Here is a 16,051-nt window from a genome sequence, read left to right as displayed (position 1 = left end):
TCAGCCATCCCACGCTCCTCCCAGTGGGACAAGCTGCTGAGACTTTATGGTCCTGCCTCCTCACCAGGCCTTCCTGGGAGAGCTGAGGAAGGACCATCCCTGTCTACTCCATAGCAGGACCTACCCCATACCAGGTCTTGAACCAGGTCCTGGCAAACGACATCTGGAAAGCAGGTAGTATCAGCCCCACGTTATATACAAGGAAGTTGAGGCCCAGTGCAGTGAGGAACTTGCCAAAGGGCTCACATCTTCTAAGTGCAGAGCCAGAATTTGAATCAGGACCCATCGAGTTCTAGCATATGTTTTCTCTTCAAGTTGCTGTTATTCTGCCTCAACTCTCTTCCCTGTAAAATGATACTAATAGTCCCTTAACAACCTTACCCTGAGATTGCTGGGAGAGTTAAATGAGATAATGTGTTGAAATCCCTGGCACAAACCTTGGCCATGCCTGTCGGCTGTGAGTTCCTTTCCCTGCCATCTGTTGGGCCCCAGCTCCCCACCTATTCAGAAAGAGGAGGTTGGGCACTGAGGCCCCTCCTCATCAACCACAGGTCAGTACAACCAACTGTTGACTTTTTAGAAATGTTGTGAGGTTAAACAAGATCATTACTCAATTATATAAACTATAATTGAACAAATTACATTTACATTCAAAGGTCAATGGACCCTGAAGGCATCGTGCTAAGTGAAATAAGCCGGACAGAGAAAGACGAATACTGCCCGATCTCAATTACAGGTGGACTCTAAAAACATCATACTCATAGAAACAGAGCAGATCAGTGGTGGCCAGGGGCTGCGGAGTGAGGGGGGAGGGGGCGATTTTGGCCAAAGGGTAGAAACACTCAGTCATGAGAGGAATAAGTTCTGGGGTCTGATGGTGACACTAGGGAAGGATATCGTACTATAAGCTTGAAAGGTGTCATGAGAGTAGAGCTTTAATGTTCTCACCGTAACAACAAAATGATAAATATGTGAGGGAAGAATGAGTTAGCTAGCCTTATTGTGGTAAATGCTTTACAATATCGAAGGGATCAGATCATCACATGGTACACCTTAAACTTATGCAATGTTTTATCAATCATATCTCAATAATGTCGGGGGGGGAGAAAAATCAGCTTATGAAACTTAAAAAAAAAGGTTAAACACAAATGCTCAAAGCTCTTCACATCCTAATGATGCTACTGCTAAAGTGTACCTGCCTGTTATCCATGTTCTGGAAGTCGTGTGCATCTACTGGATTTGTACAATGAAAATACTCTACCCTGTGCATCTCTTCCTACCTCTGAGTTCAGTGACATCATGCTGTTAGCTTGAAATTGGCCATGGCAGATGTACTTACACCACAGAAATCGGCAAACATGAATCAGAACCTGCCCTCACCACCGTCCCAGGAGGGATTGTTAAACATTTACCAGCACACCTCTGCTTCCATCCCGAGTCTTAAGACTCAAGACAGTTTGGGACAACCCAATGCAGGAGGTATCCACTCCACTATTAGCAGCAGTTGGTGAAGCTGACTGCCCCGTCCAGGCAGGGCCCACCCCTCCACTGGTTATATGAGGAAACTCAGGTCCAGGGAGGAACAGTGGCTTGCCCAAGTTCAGAAGCAGTCTAGGATCATAGACAGAATACAATGCTGGCCACCCTGATTGTTTTCAGTTACAGATTTACTTAAAGACTACCAAGCATGGTTCCACCCTCCATTTCTCAGAAAATAAAATGTGACCAAGAAGTGCTGAGGGATTTGGCCAAGAACATGCAGCTAGACAATGGGAGCCCAGTACCAGAACCCTGGCACTTGCTTTCTGAGCTGGGGCTTTGTCCATAATACCATGTACTTCAGTGCTTAACTCTAAACTGATGGCTGCCCTGATCCCTGAGTAAACTCTGCTGTCCTGAGAGCTGGTCGTGATCACCAGTGGGGTTGGGGTTAGCCCAGGGCGTGGCATGCAGGAGATGACTGGACTCCTGATGCTAAATTCTAGGCCAGGTTGGGCCTGAAGGCCTCAAGGAGAAGAGGGTGGGCTCACGAGAAGGGGAAAGCTAGGGCTGCCTGCAGTTCTAACAACCTGGGACTCTCTAATTGGCCCCAGGCTGAGAAGGCCTCTGGGAGGGGCCCTGTGGGAACTGGCTCTCATTTGCTGAGACAGGTGCCCCAGAAAGTTTTCTGTGTTTGTGTCTGGGGAGTGAGCAGGAGGGAATAGCAAGAGGTGATGATGCTGCTAATGATCAAGTTCATCTCAGTGCCCCTTTGGGACAGTCTCACAGAACTTTACGGCTTACAAAGCACTTTCATGTATATTTTCTCTCCAGGTCCTCCCAGAACTCCTGTGAGGCAGGTGTTACAGTCCCCATTTTACAGATGATAAGGATGATGACAGAGACTTATTGAGCACTTGTCATGGGCCAAGTCCTAAGGGAATCACTGATACTGGTTTTGGTCACTTCACTGCTCTCAGAGTCAGAAGGGGCCTTCAAGGTCAACATGAGGCCATGGGTGCAGGCTACGGAGGGTAATAGAGTAGGAGAGGGGCATTGGGACCACTTCCTCTCACAAATTCCTTGTACCCGCTGGGCTTCTAGAGCCTAGTTCCATATGCACCACTTCCATTTGATGATGTAGGGCTACTGCGCCAGCCAGATTTACAACTTGGTAAATCAGACGACATCAAGTTAATGAGTTCAGGTCACATGGTAATTTGGTGATTCCTGGTTAAGTGTTCAGTCTCTACTAAGGCCCAATAGAAAGAAAGCCAAAAATGTATATATATTTCTCCAAAGGAGAGTGCTTACCCACCTCAGCTAGCAGGGCTTTGCTCCCAAACCGTAAGGGGCATGGTGTGATTCACCAAAGGGGCCTGTCAAGGGCTCGGAACAACAGCTCTATCTGCTGCTGACACTTCCAGTGTCACCACACCCGTGGGATCATATGGGCCAAATGGCAGGGCAGCTTGCACAGGAGCTTGGACCTACTGTTGAACCTTCTCTTGTCCTGGGCTTCACTCAAGACAAGAGGCTCATCAGAAGGTCACTCAGGAACGAACCAGAGTAGCACACCCAAAGGAGGACTATGTTGCCTCCAAAACCCAAGGAGGCCCACTGGGCATTGTGCATCTTTTCTTGGTGGTAGAAGGGCTACTTAACATGCCCCACACCCCTGGACCCCTAGACATTTTGCTGAAGTGAGAGATCCCTGGACCTTTGTTGGGTTATTTTCCATCCTCTGACATGCAAGCATCTTACCGTTATGCCTGGCACAGTGGCTTCTTCCTGTTTGTTAAGTCCAAGCAGCATGATGTCATCAGTGTAAAGGACCAGTGTGGTATCTTATGAAAGTGAAAGGAAATCAAGATCCCTGAGGACTAAATCATGACATAGGGCTGGACTGTGGATATACCTCTGATGTAGAATAATAAAAAGGGTATTACTGACCTTGACAGCTGAGTGCAAACTATCTCTGGGGTCTTTACTAAGAGATGTTGAAAAAAAGGGGCATTTGCAAGATCGATACCAGGTGCCAGAAAATGTGTCCATTTGCTCAAGCATTGAAACCACATTTGGAAACACAGCTGCAGTGGGAGTCATCACCTAACTAAGTCTGTGATCATCCAGTCATTCTCTAAGATGCACCTGTTTTCTGCACAGGTGTGTTGAATGCGGATGAGGTAGAATCATCATCCCCTGCATCCTCCAAGTCCTTGATGGTGGCACTAATCTGCAATCCCTCCAGGAATATGGTATTTGTTTTTGACTTACTATTTTTATATTTAAAGGCAGTTCTAATGGCTTCTACTTGGCCTTTCCTACCACATCACAGGTCAGGGGTCAATGTGGGGATTTCCAGCTCCTGACTATGTCTATTTCAGTTGTGCATTCCAGAACCGGGGACACAAACACAGGAGGGGCTCAAAGACCCAGGTGCACCAACTGTGAACCAGACCTGAGCTAAAACTCCACTGATCCCCTAACCTCCATCAGCCCCTATGCTGACTGGTGGACAAGTGACATTTCGAGTCTCCAGAAATGAGTGTCAGTTCAGAGCCAGTGTCCAGCAGTACCTGAAAAGTCTGTGTACATCCTTTTCCCCAGTGCACAGTCACTGTGGGACAACCTCCACACTCACTTCTTCCTCAAGGACAGAGCCCTGATTCTGGTCATCTCGACAGTTGTGTGCTCAGGGAAGTGACCATCTCCCTCGCCCCCAGGTATGAATCCTGGTTGGTCTGATTGGGGTGGTAGTATTCTTCTTCTTGCCACCAATTGGTTTCAACAGGCATGTGACCTGATCCTGAGCAGTCAGACTGTGGGAAGGTTGCTGGGGGCCTCTGGGAAAGGTTTTTCCTCACTTACAAAACAAAGACACGTGAGGGGGAAAGTGCCCTGTTTTTGCTTGATGTTGTCAAGTTGGCACATGGTACTCAGAACTGCTTCATTCATCAGGTGACCATAAAGGGTCCCGTGTGATCACCAGCATTCTGAGGTTAGCAGCTTCAAGGCTGGACAAAACCAAGGGTGTTGGTGATGCTGTGGAATCTCTGAGTTGACTGACCCAGAACTACCACACTTCCAGACTTCTGTTTTGCCTGACCAATGTCTCAAACTTGACTAGCTCCTGATCTTCTTCTCCCCCACACCTGTGCCCTGAACTCTTTCCTACGTCAATTAACTTCATCCTTCAGTTGCTCAGGTCAGAAACACTGGAGTTTTCTTGGAATTTTGGCTTCCTCTCATTCTACATACAAACCTTCAGCAAACCCTGTCAGCTCTGCCTTTGAAACACAACCAGAAGCCACTGTTCACAACCTCTACCAGTGCCACCCTGGCCCAGACAGCACCAGCTCTCCATCGTCACCTGGATCTCTGCAGAGGCCTTCTGCCAGGCTCCCAGCTGCCACCCTTCCCCTCGATGCCCTGTTCTCCATGTGGCAGCCAGAGTGGTCCATTCACAGCATGACTCAGATCGTGTCAGTCCTCTGCCAACCCTCTTCAATGGTTCCCCCTCTCCCTCAGAGCAAGAACTGAAGCCAATACAATCACCTGCAAAGCCCTGCATGATGTGGCACCTCCTCTCCTCTCTGACCTCTGCTCCTACTACTCTCCTTACTCACTTTGCTCTAGCCATGCTCCTCCTATTCCTCAGAGAAGCGAAGAGGCTGCATTTACTGCTCCCTCTGACCAGTGAGCTCCTTCCCCTGCATTGGCCCATGTCTCCCTCCCTCACTTCATTCATATCATTCCTGCAAATGTCACCTTCTCAGGGAGGCCTTTCCAACTCACCCTACTCTAAATCAACCACTCCATCGCTGGAACTCCCTATCCCTCCCTCACTATCATTTTCTTTAGCTCTGGAGCAATTGTCGTCTTCTAACATGCGATGTATTTCACTTACTTATTTGGTTTATTATCTGTGTCCTTGAGGCTTCCTGAGAACAGGGATTTTTATCTGTGCTGTTTTCTGCTAATTCTCCAAGCCCTAGCACAATGCCTGGGACTTAATAGATGCTTGACAAGCATTTATTCAATGAATATAATAATATGAGATACTATTTTCATGATCATAGAAACATTAAATAAGTGGTTATGTGTGAAAATGAACACCATAAATAAAGTTAAAAATCAAACTTTTAGGCTAGGGGAAGTGTTTGCAATGTTTATAATGAAAAATTAATATCTATAATGTATATAGCATAAAAAACTTGACAAATCATGCACAGCCTGGGTGGCTCAGTGGATTGAGTGCTGGCCTACAAACCCAAACCCAAAGGTCATGGGTTTGGTTCCTGGTTGGGGCGCATGCCTGGGTTGCAGGCCAGGTCCCCAGTGCGGGGCGTGTTAGAGGCAACCACACATTGATGTTTCTCTCCCTCTCCTTCTCCTTCCCTTTCCTCTCTCTGAAAATAAATAAATAAAATCTCTTTTGAAAAATAACTTCTGTAACAGGGTGCAGCCAAGAGGGGAGCCTCAAATAGGGATCTGTAATAAGATCCAGAAGAGCCTGGAGATAATTGGCTCCACACTACAGGGCCACACCTGCCCAGAATCTAGCAGCTGTAGCCAATTGTGAGAGGAGCCGAAAATGGGGCTTCAGAGGAAGGTTGGCGCTGGGATTTAAACCCAGGCACGGCAGCCATTGGGGGGGCGGGACTATGCGCAGCCCTGAAGGAGGAGAACCATGCGCAGCCCTGCAAGAGAAAACCACACAGCTTTAGCAGAGTGAAGACTCTCTCGGCCCTGAGGGAGAGAACCACGCGGGTCTGGCAGAGTGGGGACTCCTGTGGTCCAGGGAGAGAGGACCACATGCCTTTGCCAGAGTGGGGACCCCCGCAGCTTTAGGAGTTACAGTACTCTGGGCGGGGCAAAAGGGGAAGGAAGGAAGGACTGTGTCTGTCTGTGGGTGTTTTAAGGGACTTTAGGATTTTTGGTGAAGACATTAGGTCCCTACTTTAAGTTTGTATAGCATTAAATAAACATTTCCTTTCCTTTTCACAAATCTCTGGCATTGTGAGACATCTTTCCTCTGGCGGCGGACATAACGGACCTGGGGGCTTCTTTCAATAATAGTATATCATCCCAGGCCCCCCTTGTTTGTTCTGTAACACTTCTACACATCAATTAGAAAAAGACAAAATCCAATAGAAAAATAAATAGAGAACAGAAACAGGCAAGATACAAACAAGAAACCCAAATAATCAAATATACAGAGGTGTTCGGCCTCACTCATAGTCAGGGAAATGCAAAATAAACAATGAAGAAGTATTATTTCACCCCTGCCAATTTAGCAAAAATCAAGAAACTGACAATACCAAGTATTGACTCAGCTGTGAAGAAATCAGAAGTACAATACGCTGCCAGTAGGAATACAGATTGGCACAACTGACCGGAGAACAATTGAGCATTATCCAGTGAAGCTGAAAGACAGAATGCCCTATAATCCAGCAATTCCATTCTCAGAAAAACTCCCTGGAAAAACTCACACATGTACACGAGGAGAACATGCAAGAATACTATAGAGGTATTGTTTGTGATAGAGCAGATCTGAAAATAAACTGAATGTCCATTAAAAAGAAAGAGACAGATAAATCATTATATATTTATTGAACATTTAACGTGAATGAATTAGAAGCACATGTGTTCACACGGGAGGCTCCTAATTATATGGTTGAGGGAAAGAAAAGCAAGTGGCAGATACACACAGGAAGATACAATTTACATAATGATCATTTTCAAAGTGTAGACAAAATTATAAAGAAATGGAAACTATAAGAAAAAATAAATGATGAAAAGATAAAGATTCCAGTTCAACCCACTAGGAATTCTAGGAGAAGAACAGAAACAACGGCCCTGACCGGTGTGGCTCAGTTGCTTGGGTGTCATCCCGCAGAGCAAAAGGTCACCAGTTCGATTCCGGGTCAGGGCACATCCCTGGGTTTTGGGTTCAGTCTGGGTTGAGACTAATTGATGTTTCTCTCTCACATCAATGTTTTTTTCCCTCTCTTTCTTCTTCCCTTCCCTTTCTCTAAAAAATAAACAAATAAAATATTTCTTAAAAAACAGAAATAACTAATAAAATAGAAAGATAATTCCCTGAGCCAGCGAAGGCTGAAGTCTTTAGACTCAAAGGGCTCCTGTCTGCCAACCAGATGACTGGAAGAAAATCAACATCCATACATGTCTTCATGTAATTTCAGAATTCCTATGAACTAATGAAAATCTTTATATGCTCTAAGTGATGGGGTAGATGAAAGATTACTTGCAAAGGAACAAGAAACAGAATTAACATTAGACTTTATCAGGAACATTGGATTCCAAAAAAAAATTGAAGACATGCCTTCCAGGATCCTAGTGAAAATGGTGTCTGACTGTGGAATTCTATACTTGGTCAAAGCAGTATCAACAGGCTCTAGCTGGTGTGGTTCAGTGGGTTGAGCACTGGTCTGTGAACCAAAAAGTCACTGGTTTAATTCCCAGTTACTGGTTTAATTCTCTCTTTCTACTTCCCTTCTCCCTCTCTAAAAATAAATACAATCTTTTTTTAAATCAATAGCCATAAAAATTTAAGATGAAACTTAACAATAAAAAATGCCTCTAAAAATGAAGGCATTTTCAAATAATGCAAGAACTTGGTCCTCTATGATCCCTCCCACACCTCTCTTCTGATAAAAAAAAAATGAGGTCCTTCCTCCGAACTCGGATGCTGGGGTCTGGCTGGAAGAATTCATTTTTCTAGGAGGGGAGAGAGGCCAGGAGGAAGGTGAGGTGCAGAAGATGAGGATGGGCATGGGACTGAGTCACCATGATCATGTCACCCGACAGCCCAGGCCTTGAGGGCACAGTTTCTCTGCCTGCTAGGCCAGCCAATAGGGCCCCGGGGCAGGCTGGTGGGATGAGGCCAGCGGCTGCTGCAGTGGAACTGGCTTCTCATAAAGAGAGGGAGCTGCCCAGGGCACAGCATGAGCTGCAGGTCCATGGCCAAGATGAGGGGTGAGTGGGGTCCCTTCTTTAGGTCTGAGGAAGGAGGTCTTGAACCCTGAGACAGAGAGAAGAGCTAGAGTGAAGGGTGGAAATGGGCCGGGGATGTGGAGATGGACCCGAAGGGGAGTCTAGGCATAAAGCCATGCAAGGGGAAGGGGGCGGGGCTAAGATGTGACAGGGGCCAGATCAGGGGCTACACATAGGTCCAGGTGTTGGAAGTGAGTAAAGAGAATGGTTGTAGGGCTAGAAAATGAGTCTGGGGCCTGGGTCCATTCAAGAGGAAGGACATCAAGTCTAAGACAGGAATGATGGTAATTCAGGAAGATGGGAAAGTTTGTCAGGGGTGGAGAACAGATTAGGGAGGTTGAAGTGGGCCAGGGGGAGGGGAAGTGGGTTGAGGCTTGAGGCTCCCTCCATGGGGCGTGGTTGCCTCCCTCCCCTTTTCTGGGGAGTCACCCTGCAGAAGGCTCTCCTGGCATTGGGAAAGGCCTGCTTCGGGAAGCAGCTGGGTACCCTGCCTCTTCTCCCAGGGAGTGCCTGAGGGTCCCTTTTCTTTTGCGAACCTCAGTTGTTCTACCTGTACAAAGACTAGACTAAGGGGTTCTCACCTGCCAAAAAAAAAACAAAACTGTAGCCATTGCAAGGGGGCAACAAGGTGTCCCAGCTCCTGGCTTCTCCCTTTTAGAACTGGCAACACTGAGGAAGCCACAGGGCCTCTTGCTTCAGAGCCCCCAGTGAATTTCTCTGTGCTCAGAGCAGTTAATGGTGGCGAAGAAAACCAAGTCACTCAGGACTCACGCACTTCCTGGAGGGCCTTGAAAAAATGCCGAGAGGCTGGAGAAGAGCATGGGATTGCCAAGGTCCCCCGGGGCACTAGTAATGTTGCAATGACCCCACTCCCTTCCCCTGCAGAGAACTTTGCTTCACACACTCTCACTTACACACACACACATCCTCTCACAAATGCATATATTCCCAAAGAACACAGACACCGTCAGGCTCCCCTACCCAGCCTCACACCCAAATGCACACACAGAATCAAACACAGGAACATGAGAAACCATATATATTCTTTCTCCAACACAGGGAAATGCACACATAGCACCCCCCCTTCTTCCAAACCCAGGCTAACAGCACACACTAAACCCACCTCACTTCCCCATACAGATTCACGCACACGTTTACTCGGGTACTGTCTCTGCCCCACAAACACACCTTTCACATACGATCCCAGGCAATGCAGGGCAGCACTCACAAACTCACAATCACAGCAACATATCACAGACAAGCTCACCTACACATGCACACTCACCATCAGAAGCTGGCATATTTATAGTCTAATATGAGCCTGCACACACTCATGAGTTTCCAATCACGTGCACACACACGAACTTGCAGTCCCCCACTATCACTATCACGCAACTAACATCAGCACGGTTCACACACACATTCACACCCCACACAACACAGTCCTCCCCACAGAGACACAATCACAAATACACGTGTTTACAACCACGCATTTGGTAGACGCTGCCTGATCTTACCATCCCTGCTGGGTAATACAGCCGAGCCCACCCTGGGTAAGGTGGGGTACCAAGCTGGGCCCCAGAAAGGCAGCCCCCTTCCTTTCACTGCTCCAGGAATCCTGATCTTGGGGTTCCTGTTGGTTATCCCCAGCTGCTTTGCCTACCATGAGGACCTGGGCAAGTGCTTCCAGGACCCTGAATATGAGTCCCTCCCTGTCACAGCCCAGGAGGGCCTCCACACCTCCCCACTGGCAAAAAGCGTGGTGGTAGTGGGGGCTGGCATGTCAGGCTTGGTGGCGGCCAAGACCCTACAGGACACTGGCCAGCAGGTAAGCAGGCTTTGGAGGGGCCTCAACCATTGACCTCTGGGTTTGCCTCCTTGGATGGAAAAAGAAAAAGAAAAAATCTGCATGTAACCCACAGGGCCTCTAGGCCCTCAGTTACTGTTTCTCAAAACTCCAGGTTCCCGAGACTTAAACTTAATGGCAAACTGTGTTTCAGTGGAAACAAAAGTAGAGAAGGGGTGTGCTAACAGTTAAAGACCAAGAGATACTCTGTTCCCTGCCACGTGGCGCTCTTCTGCCTCATTCACATTGCTCAGGACCCTCCTGGAGGACCGCCCACTCCCCCAGTTTGGCTGTCCTGCACACTCAGGGACCCACTGCTGGGATTCCAGATTGGAGCCCGTGACTTGGTGGGGGTGGAACACAGAGTGGGAGACGGGAGAGACTGACCCTGGGAATGACAGTGGCTTCTCCGAACCACAGGTTTCCGTCCTGGAAGCCAGTGGCCACGTCGGGGGTCGAGTGGTCACAATCAGGAATGAGGAGGAGGGCTGGTACTGTGAACTGGGGCCCATGTGAATCCCAAAGTCCCACAGGTAAGTCCTGGGAAGGGATGGAGGGAGGGAAGGTAGGAGGGATTAGGAGGAGGTAGTGTGGGCCCTGATACCATTGAGTCAGAGCTCTTTCTGATTCACTGTCCTGTCTGATTCGATCCTGCAAGTCAGGACGAACACCGGTCTCCCACTTGGCAGAGACAGCTGAGGCTCAGACCCCAGGGACACAGAGAAAGTGGAAGATCCCAAGCTAATAATGATAATAGTTACCATTAATGCATCACAGTGGTGCTTTAAATATGGGCAGCTTCTCATATGTCAATCATGCCACAGTAAGAGCTGTCAAACGGCAAGAGCTGCCATGTGCTGAGCGTTTCCCGTGTGCTAAGCACTGTCTGTACATCATTCCATTTGGCCCTCACAGCCTTGCAGTCTGATACTGTTATGTTTCCCATTGACAAACCAAGAAACTGGGCTCGGAGATATCAAGTGACTCACCCAAGATTTCCCAGGAGAAAGTGACAAAACTCCTCAACATGAAGGACACGCCCAACCCAAAAGCAGATGATTGATTTCCAAACCGTAACTGACTCCCGGTTCTGACGCCTCCAAGACAAAAAAAGATCCCTCTCCTGCTATCCCACATACCTCCAAAAATATAACTTCTTGTTTTTTAAATTAATTTTAGAGAAAGGGAGGGAGGGAGGGAGGTGGGAGGAGGGAGAGAGAGAGAGAAGCATCTATTGCTCCCCTTAGTTACGCATTCACTGGTTGATTCTTGTCTGTGCCCTGGCCGGGGATCAAACCCACAACCCTGGTGCATCAGGATGATGCTCTAACCAACTGAACTATCCGGCCAGGGTATGACTTCTTTTTCAAGTATAAACTGAACTTGAGATTTCCCTCCAGACATCACCCAAAACTAAACTAAACTAAACTAAAAGTCCTTACATACAGCCTTAAAGTTACCTAGAATGGAAAATAGAATTTCAGATGTCTGAATCAAAAAGCCTCTGTCTCTATATTGGAATTCTGTACACCAGAATTTCCTAAAGGGCCTTCATCCTGTGAAGGGTGAACATCCTACTCTACTAGTGCCTGCCTTGCAGCAAAAAAAGAAAGAAAAGAACTGATGCCACACCGAGAAGAAACAGGGTTGGAGATGAGGAAGCAGTTAATCTCAGATCCCTGGGCACATGGAGAAACTGATTTTCCCGGAAACAGCCTGTATTGGGAGGCCAGCAGGAACGAGGTGCCATGTTATGCCTGTATTTGCTCCAGGCTGGTCCACGCTGATGTCAAGAAGCTGGGCCTGAAGCTGAACAGGTTTATCCAATGTGATGGCAACACCTGATACCTCATCAACAGACAGCGCTATCATGCCAGGGAGGTTAAGGCCAACCCAGAGCTCCTGGGCTATTCTATGAACCCCATGGAGAAGGGCAAGAGAACTGAGAATCTGTTCCAACAGTCCACGGTCAAGGTGCCCGCTGCCTCACCCCTCCCAATGTTGGGAAAGACCAGGTCTGGCCTGAAGTCACCTGGCAAGTTAGTGGATGGACCCAGGTCACCTGATTCCAATGCTTTTGTGATTGGTTGGCCTTCATTCTAAAACCCTCTAAGCATGTTGCCACCCCAACCCTAGTGTCCAGCTCCATACCTTCTGTCCCTGGGTGGTGCGGGGTCATTGCTTAGTCAGCGGCAGTGGAAGGAACAGGAATCCTTCGTAAGGAATCAGCTCTGCTAGACTGCAGTGGAAGTCTTCACGTCAAGTCTTAGTCTCCAAAGATCTTTAAACAAAGGAGGGATTTGAGGGGGAAGAGAAGTGTTTCGGAGCTCCTGGTAGCATCTTTCCTCAGGTCCTGCCCTCCACCCACCTCCTTGCCCCACCCTCTCAAGGGGACATCCTTGAGAACCCAGGAGTCCTGCTTCTCTGGACATTTGGCTTCATTCTAAAGCTGCTTCCCTCTCCTCCCCTTTTGCAGCTCACACAAAATCTGGAAAATTTCAACTGCAGCCCCCCCGATGTCCTTGTATGATTCTTACTCCACCAAGGTGGGTGAAGCAGGATAGAGATGGAGGGGAGTTTGTGCTCAGCTAGCTCCCAGGGTCGTCCCCTGCCTACCAGGACCCTCTCTTCCCACTGCCAAAGCCTTTACCTCCTTGGAGTCCAGTCCCACCCCTTGCCTGACCCAAGCTCCTTCCTACATATTGGGCCCTCTATCTGATGCTTCCACCTTCCCACAGGCTTACCTGCCGAAAGAAGGGATGCTGAGCCCAGGAGCAGTAAAGATGATCAGGGATTTGATGCACGAGGACGTTGAATTCTATAAGTCATTCCCAGAGGCCCTGCGATCTGACAGCACCGTCTCCAAGAGTGACGAGGAAGACTGGTCTGGATCGGGACTCAAGTCTGCCCCTCCTACGACGCTCAGAGCAGAGGAAGGGAACTTTGATTATTGAGCAGTTACTATGTGCCAAGCACCACCCTAAGCACTTCCCCAAAATTATCACATTTAATCTTATGATCACCTGGAAGGTAGGTACTATTACTCAGAGCCATTTTACCAGTGAGGCTTCTGAGGCCCAGAGAAATTGTTAACAGCCAAGCTCCCACAACTGGACCAAGGGCTGGACCCAGAATCCAAACCCAAGTGTAATGACCCCTTCTGGGAGGCAAGACAGTCACAGGCTGTCTTTTTGGGAAATTCCTTCTTCTCTGGGTGTCAGTGTTCCAAACTATCAAATTCAAGAATAATCTTTCCCTTGCAGAGATTAGTTAAGATGACATTTATGGGGTATGTATATTAAGGTAGTTTCCTCCCCTTTGGGAGCAGGAAAGCTGCAGGCAACCGGGGATCATGGCCTCATGCCTCCCACCCTCACCCGCTCTCCTCTCTTCACCCCTGCAGCTTTACCGAAGTCACAGGTGGCTTCCACCAGCTTCCCAAAGCCATCGGCGCCAGCTTGAAGCCCAGTACCAATTATCTGGGCTCCAAGGTGGAGATGGTGGTGAGGGATAGGCCCGAGGTCCAGATTTCCTACCGGCTGGGCGAGTCCAACTCAGCACTGCACAACCTCACCGCGGATTTTGTCATCACCTCCACTTCAGCCAAGGCCACAGGCCTCATCACCTTCACACCACCAGTCTCCCTAGACAAGGTGGACGCGCTCCGCTTGGTGCATTACACCACCGCTACCAAGGTAGTTCTGGCTTGCAATGAGCCCTTGTGAGAGCGGGATGGCATTCGGGGCGGGGTCTCCATCACCGACCGGCCCTTGCACTACATCTACTACCCCAGTCACAGCCTTCCCAGCGGCAAGGGTGTCCTGCTGGCCTCCTACACTGTGGATGACGATTCCCTCTTCTTCATATCTCTGAAGCATGACCAGGTGGTGGATATCGTCCTGGAGGACCTGGCGGCTGTGCACCAGGCACCCAAGGAGGAGCTGCAGCGCATGTGCCCCTCCTCTGCGCTCAGGCAGCGGTCTCTGGATCCCTTCGTCATGGGTGCCTTCGCTGAGTTCACACCCTACCAATGTGAGGACTGTCTGCAGCAGCTCTTCCAGCCAGAGGGCTGCATCCACCTTGCTGGCGAGCACACCTGCCTGCCCCACACGTGGATAGACACTGCCATCAAGTCCGGCCTCCGCGCAGCGAGGAACATCCAGGCTGCTGTGGATGAGGAAGCCAGAGGGGAGAGAAGACCTTCGCCAACACGCAGAAACGTTTCTAACCCGGAGAGAAAGCCCTGAGGGAATCTGGCAGGCCACACACAGGCTGGGAGGTGGGAGTTGAGGGCAGAGACTCAGGTCACCATTAGGCTCCCTGGCCCACATGCCGGCCCCCACAAATGTCAAAGAACTCAGCTGGGAAGTCTGAAAGAAAATCACCCTTTTCCTGCTTCTCTTCCCTGCCAGCCCTTGAGGAAGGAACAGCGGAGGCAGGGAACAGTAGACCCCTCTGTGGGAAGGGGAACAAACAGGACCCCCAGCGGATGCCTGAGACCTCGGACAGCACGGAACCCTGTCTCTGCTCTGCTTTTTCCTTTACGTGAACACCTATGGTGAAGTTTCATTTATAAATTAGGCACAATAAGGTGTTCACAGATACAACTAATAATAAAATAGAGCACTTACAACAATATATTGGAATAAGAGTCCTGCGAATGTGGTCTCTATCGGTTCGTATTGTCCACCCACAAATGTAACGCCTTTCCTTTTCACCAAGCACTTAGCATGCACGATGGCCACGACTCCTACAGTCTGCAGTATGACAGCAAAGCTAGCACCATTTACTTTTCCTTCTGCACAGTTTTGTGGATAGAAGCTTTGTTCTTACCATAGATCTTAGATACGACTTTTTGTCTTTCTTTTATAAGTCAAGAACTTCCACCTTTCCACTCAAAGGAAGTACTTTATGTCTTCCTATTGTCACATCCGAATTGTCAGCATCACTACTCATTGCTTTGGGGGCCATTACTAAGTACAATGAGGGTTACGTGAACACCAGCACTGCGGTACGATGACGGCCGATCTGATAATCCAGGTAACTACTAAGTGATTAGAGGGCAGGTGGGTGTACAAGGCAGACACACTGGACAAAGGGATGATTCACATCCCAGAAGGGACAGAGCAAGATTTCATCACCCTACTCTGAATAGCACCCAATCAAAACTTATGATTTGTTTGTTTCTGGAACTTTCCAATTTAATATTCTTGGACTGCAGTTGACCACGGGTAACTGAAACCATGGGGAGTGAAAGCCTGGATAAGTGGCAGGGGTGGGGAGACTCCTGTATATGGGGGGATGAGGAAACAATCACGGGTGAAGAATGCTAGGATCAGCCCTGTGCTTAGAGGAAATTATCTCCTGAATAATAGGAACAAGCCAAACAGAAAGGTTTCAACACACCCTGATTTCTGTCACCTACAATTAGAAGCTCCTAAAGGGACAAACCCAAGCCACAGAAATGGGAAACCATGTAATGGCCACACAGAGTCACAATGACACAAATCCTTGCACAAATCCTGACTCAATGCCTGAGCCAGGGGTCTCACATTGTGGCCCAAAATGGAGTCTGGGTGAAGATATTGAATTATTTTCTACTCTTTTTGAGCCTGCAAAAGCAGAATCTTGACATCTAAACATGCACTTGGCCCATGGACTTTCCGCTCTCTACCTTCACCTCCCCCTCACCAATCAAAACCCTCC

At 48.5% G+C, this 16,051-nt stretch overlaps 1 protein-coding gene across 1 annotated transcript; it reads left to right on the top strand.

Moving 5' to 3' along the window:
- The first annotated feature begins 8,450 nt into the window (after nt 1–8,450).
- LOC123832082 (L-amino-acid oxidase-like) lies at nt 8,451–14,592 on the top strand. The gene is given in 7 exon segments (XM_045859593.1): nt 8,451–8,481; nt 10,113–10,327; nt 10,766–10,878; nt 12,118–12,321; nt 12,822–12,891; nt 13,084–13,229; nt 13,749–14,592. Coding segments are annotated over 7 exon segments (1,623 nt in total).
- Nucleotides 14,593–16,051: the final 1,459 nt, after the last annotated feature.

The sequence above is a fragment of the Phyllostomus hastatus genome, unplaced genomic scaffold (assembly GCF_019186645.2).
Source record: "Phyllostomus hastatus isolate PE091 unplaced genomic scaffold, TTU_PhHast_1.1 phas_scaffold_182, whole genome shotgun sequence".
Taxonomy (NCBI): domain Eukaryota; kingdom Metazoa; phylum Chordata; class Mammalia; order Chiroptera; family Phyllostomidae; genus Phyllostomus; species Phyllostomus hastatus.
The sequence above is the reverse complement of the archived record's forward strand: the minus strand, read 5'-3'. Positions and strand labels throughout refer to the sequence as shown.